The sequence below is a fragment of the Pollicipes pollicipes genome, unplaced genomic scaffold (assembly GCF_011947565.3).
Source record: "Pollicipes pollicipes isolate AB1234 unplaced genomic scaffold, Ppol_2.1 Scaffold_3220;HRSCAF=3777_pilon_pilon_pilon, whole genome shotgun sequence".
Taxonomy (NCBI): domain Eukaryota; kingdom Metazoa; phylum Arthropoda; class Thecostraca; order Pollicipedomorpha; family Pollicipedidae; genus Pollicipes; species Pollicipes pollicipes.
Window position 1 is genome coordinate 4347 of NW_023596252.1, and position 8316 is coordinate 12662.

At 49.1% G+C, this 8316-nt stretch overlaps 1 protein-coding gene across 1 annotated transcript; it reads right to left on the bottom strand.

The window, feature by feature from the left end:
- Positions 1-230: 230 nt before the first annotated feature.
- LOC119091126 (uncharacterized) lies at positions 231-1730 on the bottom strand (the record flags this gene model as incomplete). Its single annotated transcript, XM_037213806.1, has 3 exons — positions 1009-1730; positions 672-751; positions 231-330 (listed from the first exon to the last, which is right to left on the bottom strand). Coding segments are annotated over exons 1-3 (374 nt in total), but the record flags the coding sequence as incomplete, so codon positions are not given.
- Positions 1731-8316: the final 6586 nt, after the last annotated feature.

Here is an 8316-nt window from a genome sequence, read left to right on the forward strand (position 1 = left end):
TCACAAAACGGATGCGAGCGATAAAAGCATTATAATTAGACATGGTTGAAACTGCCAAATAATAAACGCAAGTTGCACAACACATCTTAATTAGCTTTCAGAATTACGTGCATTTGTATGTAGCTACACGGTTAGGCAAAATTACTATATCGGCGCGACTGATAAAACAATTGCTCAACGCATGCCCCATCAGCAGGACCGATACAAAAAGCTGAAGGGGCCGGACTTACCATTTTGCCATGATCGGGTCGTCCGTCAATGGCGACTCGGACGATGTACAGCACACAGGTAGCAGCTTTATCACCAAGTTGAAAATACGTATCCGAAGGCCTGTTGGAAGGTGTCATGTTCTAGAGGCATTTGACCCTACCAGCCACAAGCAAGGGCGACTTGGATAGCGCATCACATCCCTCTGAGTGCATTTTGACAGTGCGATCGGCAGCCACCCGCGTATGCTCTGTTCACGACAAACGACATCACGGCGTGGTGTGTCCGTCATGCTAGCAGCGCGGTTCCATATTTGCTAGACTCCAGATGTCATCAGCATGGGATATAAATAATATTGCAATGCGAAGAACTACTAGACATGTTCAAGCGTCTGATCAAACGTTTATAAACATTTGTTACATTAAAAAGCGAGCTCAAAGTAGCTGAGACCAGATGCATCTTACTAGATCTTTGATTTTTGATGAAGTAGAGGTGTAACCGCTCCTTCAGGGTGTTCTCGTTGACGTAGTATTCCACACGCACCCTGAAACAAAGGAGATATCATGAGCATTCGACTTGCCATCTCCCGCGCCATGGACCAAAATGGTCATCTGAAACAAAGGGCATACATCAGAAGCGTTTGCAGCAGTTTGTAGAAGTAGACACAACATTATATGACGCTCATCATCAACCGGAGCGGATTTACCCCGTGTCGTCGAAATCCTCTCGACCAGGAGCGCCCGCGCCTCAGGCGGACCTGGGCGCGGTGGGCGCACGAGCCGCGCCACGCGCCGCACGTACCGCGGGATGGCCTCGTAGCTGTCCATCAGGTGGAAGCAGAAGGGCCAGAGGTAGGCGCCGCATGGCTGCGCCGGCCGCTCCAGCTCGCTGCACGAGTCGTGCCGGTCGGCCAACAGGTGGACCGAGCACTCGCCGTCGCTGCCACGGCACTCGCTGTCATACACGGCGTCCGACGAGTGCGCGCGCGTGAACATGGCGGCCGCCAGCGTGGAGGAGAGAGCTGTTCCGCCGCGCTCGCCGAAGGCTACCGCGGTGCGTCACTCAGTGCCGCCCGGTGCTGTGATGCGTTCAGTATAACCGCGGTCGGACCCGTTTGGTGGAGGAGGCAATGTGCCGCGACCTTGCGTCGGCGGAGCTTTGCTTAATCGAGTTGGCGAGGTCCCTCGTCCTGTCCGGCTCAGCTCGCAGCCTCCAGCAACTCTTGCGACCAGTTCAGCGGGCTACCGCACATCCCGTGTCGAGCTAGTCGGCGAGGGGGAGTTTTCAGTGGCGTCGATAAGATCGATCCAGTTCAGAACACTCAGCTGGTCTAGCCACATCCACCGGGACTCATTGAGCCTGACGTGACCTGGGCTGGAAATGGGCGGCAGACCCCGAGCTGTCTTCGGGCCTGAATCAGTCCTGCTGGCCAGGGAGCCACAACTTGGCCGTCGAGAGGCGCCCTCGCCGCTGCCGCGTGCGTCGTTCGCGGCGGCCTCCTACGAACTCAGAGGCCCTCGCGGCGCGCGCCTCGATTGTGACGCACGTTGGTGGCGCGATACTCTGGGGCGTTAATCACAGGTAGGTCACCAGCTGCGCTTGTGCCAGGTCGGGATGCGACTGATCTTGGATGTTGTACAGCGAACCGTGGCGTCTGTTTGCAAATAGCTGCGGAGCGAATAACGAGTTCACGAGATAGAAATGATCACACACGTCGGCTGCGGCAAATGAGTGGAGATAGAGCAGGATATTGGCGACGTCATCTGTTGTCATGCGAATGCTAAGCATATTCCTCACAAAGCCAATTTCTAGTTTGGCTTTCGTCTCACCCGTGGGATGTCCCGTTTCTCTGAAGCCTCATAACACAGCCAGCCCCACCGATCTCGGTTTTCACGCGGCCCGCCCCGTCATCCCACGACCCCTCGCCCTTCTCCAGCCAGCGCACGCCTCGAGAGTGACCCAGCCGGTCCCGGGCGAGGGCTGGGCGCTGGAGCCGGGGTCGTCCGCGGCAGATCTGAGAGAGAGCCGGGCCGCCAGCGTCCGGCGCAAGTGCGGTAGTGTACTGGTCCTTGACGCGTCGAGGCTGGGTGCTGGAGCCGGGGGTCGTCCCGCGGCAGATCTGAGAGAGAGCCGGGCCGCCAGCGTCCGCCGCAAGTGCGGTAGTGCACTGGTCTTGACGCGTGTCGGGCTAATCCACTGTAATTTTTTTTTTGTCGTTGATGGCGATCTCTTCTAGAATGTTTCCTACAGCGGAGCGCTTCGCGCACTGATTGGCAGGCGTGAGGTAATCGGGGAAGTGGACCAGGAACGATGCACTCAAAGGTCCGATTCAGCGTCACAGTCTTAAATATATCTCCTTCAGAAGCAAATACGGCGGACAAGGCGTCACTTCATAGAATCAGTTGGGGAGGGAAATGAGCCGATAGCGTTGACCTAACCTGCTCCCAAATCCTGATTGTACTTCAACTCGTGCCTCCGATATCAAAATATTAAAACCCTTGTAACCCGCGCCCGGAGGAAGAAAGGTGATCCTCCCTAATGTTTTTTTTCGAGGGCAAGTCAAAACAGAATGCTCGCAGCAACACGAAATTGTCAGTAGTTTTATATGCATATTTATTAATTTCACATCCTGTGTGCCGATTTGAGGTTTTGATCAACCGTGATTAGTGGCCCAGACTAGGTCAAAGAGGCTAACTTCTAAAGGACTTTTAGCAAACAAAACTTTTTGTGGGAATTGGCCGTTGCTCAATCATATTATGACAATAGAGCATGGGAGTACCTAAAGCTTGTGTACATCACACTTTTCAAAACAGGCAAGGTCAGTGTCCTGGAGTCAGGTCAATTTTTGCTTCTCTTCGTATAAGAATACAGTTTTCGCGGATTTTTGCATAGCTTTGGTGTTTGTATATCAGGAAAAGCCCTAAATCATAAGCACAACCCTCATATGACCACAGAGCACATGACCTTGGCCAGGTCATGAGCCACCTTCATGAGAACCTTCTGAAAATCACGTCGAGTCCAAAACAGGCAGTTTTACTGGGACATTTTGGACGCAAGATTCAAATGTTCTGTTGAAAACATGCTGATGCATCAAACTAACGCATGATGAGATTACAATAGATCACGCAAGGGCATGCAATATCACATGTGGTCATCCAAGGTCAGTACCTCATGTTGAAATTGCAGAAAGACTAGATGAGCGAATGCGACGCGTGTAACCACCTCCCTATCGTGTTTGTGAAGCTGATGACGCATAAGTTCCTGTGCCAAAATGCCAGTTCTCAGTTTGTTACACATATGTTGCCGAGCGTCGTCGTTGAACAATGCATAAATACAACAGGTATCTGGAGCACCTGCAGATTCACAACGCACTACTTCTGACCAAAAAATCATTATACTGGTCACAAAGACCCGGTTAACATTTCCTACGTTTTCTTTGCGTAGCTTATGAATGTGACCTAAGTTGACCCAACATGGCCCCTGGGTCAGCCTAAAATGATATATTTGTGTATGGAATACTTTTGCCTCACAGCTGAACTTAACAAGATAAACTTAGAAGCATCTTGTGAAAGTGACATCTTATGAAGTTACTAGTAGACCAATTTTTAGCGGTCATCTCCGACCTGACTCTTGTGGGGAACATAAATGGTTGGAATGGAATCCCACAGTCCTACCGCTTCTTTCCTGCCATCAATATCCGTTTTAACATGTTAACATAGGTTATAACTGCATCCATCAGAACCACCGCTTTTTACATCTCGTGAGCTCTGGTGACCTGACGTTTGACCCACGGCAAAAATTTGGTCGTCCATCCTTCACGGTTTGACGAGACCTTTGCAAGAGTTTCCTTGTTTTTCTCATGCGGCGCCTGAGAGTTGGAGATTCCTGGGAAAAATCGACTTCCCCGACCGAGTGCGTTTGTCTCAGACCCCCGGCCGGGAGCGGGTTAATATTTTAGCGGTTCCAAAGTTGGTTTCATAGTGAGAAACAATTTCCCTTTAAAATCCGTTGTGAGCCTTGGCTTTGTAAAAGGGTATAATCTAATTCATTTGTACTAAATCGCCGGCTGTGGCCAGCAAAAATAGGTGTCGTTTCCGCTCATCAATGACGGTCTAAAGAACGCTAAAGACGGTTTGATGCAGGGTGGCGAGATCCAACACGTATAGAATATAAGCTATACAAGATAATGCACACTGCCAGAATGTACCTACATAAAAAGTGACAAATTAACAGCACAACCTGCTCAAATTCTGACAGTAACCCGGAACATTATGTTGAAGTGATGTGGTCATGACTCACTCATCACTGAGTGTTTAGCGTGGGCGTTTACCCCAAAAATATACGCAATCGAAATGTTAGGACTTCTTAAAATCTCTTAAAAATAAATGCCACCTCCCCCAAGCGGGCAGTCTTTATACTACAAATGCGGAGAGCGACGTGTATAACATATGATCATTAGTCTTATGAACGTAATGGTTGTAGTATATCTTTCTTTCCACGCGAACAGATATCTGGAACAGCAAGGGAGGTCTCCGGAAATCACCACAACATCTCAGTTCTACAGTACAGCAGCATCAGGTTCGCAAAGAAGTCGTAGACATATCAAACGAGCAGCCTGTCCTTATGCGAAACTACTATTCAGACATGGTTACCAACATTAAAGTTAACCCACGCTTCGCTCAACAGTGACAAATATCTTTGTCGTACAATCAATACTGCGGGAGAAATCGAATCACCATTCGGTGGCAAGACATGATAACAAACAATGTCATTTATTAGTGAGCTCACATTTGTCAAATCATGACTATACATCAGATGTTTTGAGGGCAATAGCAGTTGTTGACAGCGCACCATTGCACTGATCGCTTACAGGGGGGCCCTGGGACGACTTCAGGGATTGGTTGGTACGAGGAGTGACTGCAGCAGGACGGAGCGATACCGAACACGACACGGGCTTCATTGGATTAGCTGCAATGGTATTTCCCCTGAATAAATATCAGCTTAAGACTGCCCTGGAGGGGCTTCGCACTCGCCCAACCTGTGGCCACTGGACTTCATGCTGTAGGGTAATCGACAGAATTGCGTCCACATGGACAAAACAGCGAACCATCAAGGGCCCCAGCCCGCCTTCAGACCTCAGATGAAGCGCATCACTGTCGACAAGAGCGACAGGACAGCCGGCGACCTGCGGCAGGTGTAGCTGTCTTACATCCCGGACCACCAGGGAGCAATCTGAAGAAATTTTTTGTAGTCATGAATTGAGGGATGTAAAATCTCCAGCTAACGATGCTGCTACTCGTGTTTTGCCGTTGAATTGGCAGCCACATGCCACCGTAGTCACGGCTGTGCGACATACACACATGCCATTGTTAGCATTGACATTGGTTAAATTTGATCTGGGCCACCCTGCACTTTGAAAGCCGGCGCATATTACAACCCATTTCTGTCCTGGTAAACCTATTTGTCACTCATTAAGACTTACCAACGTTTGCAGATTGGTCTCACATGCGGAGAGCTGGCCTGATAAAAAACTAGATGCCTTCACACACTATCTGACATAACAAGAACATGGTAATAACTGTGGTGTATTTAGAAACCCAATGTATGGGCAGCTCAAAGACATTGATGCATTTCACTCAGCCAGTATTTTTATATTTATGGCCATTGGGGGGCTCAGAAGAGCAGTATTGGGGGATTGAGCGGGGGGGGGGGCTCAAGTTAGCTTGGGGGAGGGGGGTAGGTCTTCGAAAGTATTCAAAGTGACGCCCCTAACGGTAGCCATATTTGTTTTGAGGCACCGCCGAAATAATCTAAATTAAAAGCAGTTCAGAAAGTAGAGTCCATAAAATGTTGGTTTATAGTTTGACCAAGCCAATCCACTGTAACTAGACGGATAGTTGCCCCACCAACCTACATGTAATTGTTTTGTGCTACCAGTATGTCAATGGCCACTACCAGAGGCGTATGCAATGTTCTCCGATAGGGCGAGGCTGAAATTATTCATTGAAATACAAAATATAAAAGAGGTTCATTAAAAAACAAAACATCAAATATGTTCATTGAAAAACAAAATATCAGCGTGCCGCATGTGCGCACAATTTCTTGCATGGCGTAAAACAACGTTACATGTATTCAGCCTAGCTGTAATTGACGCGTTTAACTCGATTTTCAGTTGCTGACAATTATTCATAAGCTCGCTAATGCGAGTGCCAATTTTATGAGGTAAAGGCGCCACGTGCACTGATGACCCTACCCTGAGTACATTCCTGATCGCTACTATTGTAGTTCCATGCATTATTTGTGCTGGTAACAGGTCAGTGTTTCCCCCCGCTGAAATACTATATAGATAATCTTAGTCAGTAAACAGTGGTTTAACTCCAGTTACACCTGTTAAGCAGCCCTAAATCCCTGGAGCGTGGTGCATTACATCGCTGTCTTACATGCACATTGTCGACTGGGAATATCGTAATGTTGCTTTAGACTGATTAAAAAATCCCATGATTTAATATTAAACATACACAACAATGTAAGTTAAACAACAACGTATGTTAGCAGGATTGAAATAAGCCAGATATCTAAGATTGGGCAAACGAAAAAGCGTTGATAATTAAGTGTGTAGACAAATGTGAGGCATATTTTGTGATCTCTTCGGTATCCTTATCTTACGAGAATTTTTCACGAGATGCTATATAAACTCTGATAAGTTCGTTACCATGGGGCCCTACGGCAAATGCACACACGGTAAGCGTATTCTCACGATATGACAGTGTTTGAGTCCTTGCTGCTAAGGCCAAATATAACTTGCAAAAGCAACCACATTCAAGCGTTCAGGATTCGAAAGGGCTTAAAAGACGCTGAGGCTGAAAACTTCGACAAAGTTAAAGGCAAATACAATTTTAAAAATGTGTTCGTGGAGAGTGGGCGGTCCTTTCAGCCGACTGCATCAGAACGGACCGTAACAAGCTTGGTGAACCCAAGCTATCAGCACCGAACTAGACGGTCTTGGTTTTGTGCGAAGGGAGTAAAGCATTAATTTGTGGAAACAAAAATGGGCACGGGAAGACTCTCATTCGGCGCGAACCTCAAAATGATAGCCGTTTGCACTAGCCAAACTTCAGATATGGAGTCACTCTGTTTGGGGGAGCGAGGGCGCCGGCGTCACGTCCTGGTGCGCCCGCCGTGCGCCCGCCGGCCCGATGGACGTCACCTCACGCGTCAACAGACTCTGGCCGGCGGGTGTCCGTCAGTCGTTGCCGCCGTCAGCCACTCGTCCCCGCCACAAACACCGCCCGAGCCGCCCCCCTCACAGCGCGCGGCCGCAGCGGCCGGGGCGACGCCGGCGGCTGCGCTCACGTGAACACGACCCGCGCCGCGTCCGGTTTGCCCGCCGGCGGCCGCCGCAGCCGACGATAAGCTCTGGTGAGTATGATGTCCGATCGGCTTGCCACCTGAATCAATACAAAGCCGGCTCTGACGCCGCAAGCCCGCAATCGATGCCGTCTAATTAAGAGCGCACTGGGCAGTGCATTATGAAAGGCTCCAGGAAATTGATACTAAAACATTGACCGGCAGCTTTTTCGAATGGCGAAAACAGGCACGCCGCCATGCGCCTGAGAATGTCGAAAACGGGGCTATCAGCCAGTCGGCTCATGTATCTGTAGCTGTAAACTGGCCATCAAAGGTGAACATTATGATGACTTAATTGGATGCAGCATGCTCGTAATATTTAGAAACCCGGACAATTGTACAGGGAGCAAACGTAGCAAAGGCCGTAGCAAACGGTAGCGAACAGATCGGACGCAGAATTGATTTCGTCCGTAGCTATGGCAACGCCTGTAACATTGCTCCAAGTTCATCACTGGCATTTCCGTCGGTGATATCCAATCATAGATCGAATATCATCCACATTATTGCTGGTGTAGACTCAATGCCCATGCGGTGCAAAGGTCAGAGGTTTGAACACGAGCGCTAAGTGTTAATACGTTCATCTGATGCCAGGCCTTCCCTGTTTGCCCCTTGCCTGACTTGTAAACGGCGATTGTACATTCAAATAGGAAAAGAGCTTTGTAATAAGCTAATCTGCCCATCAGTTGAACCCGCGATTGTTGG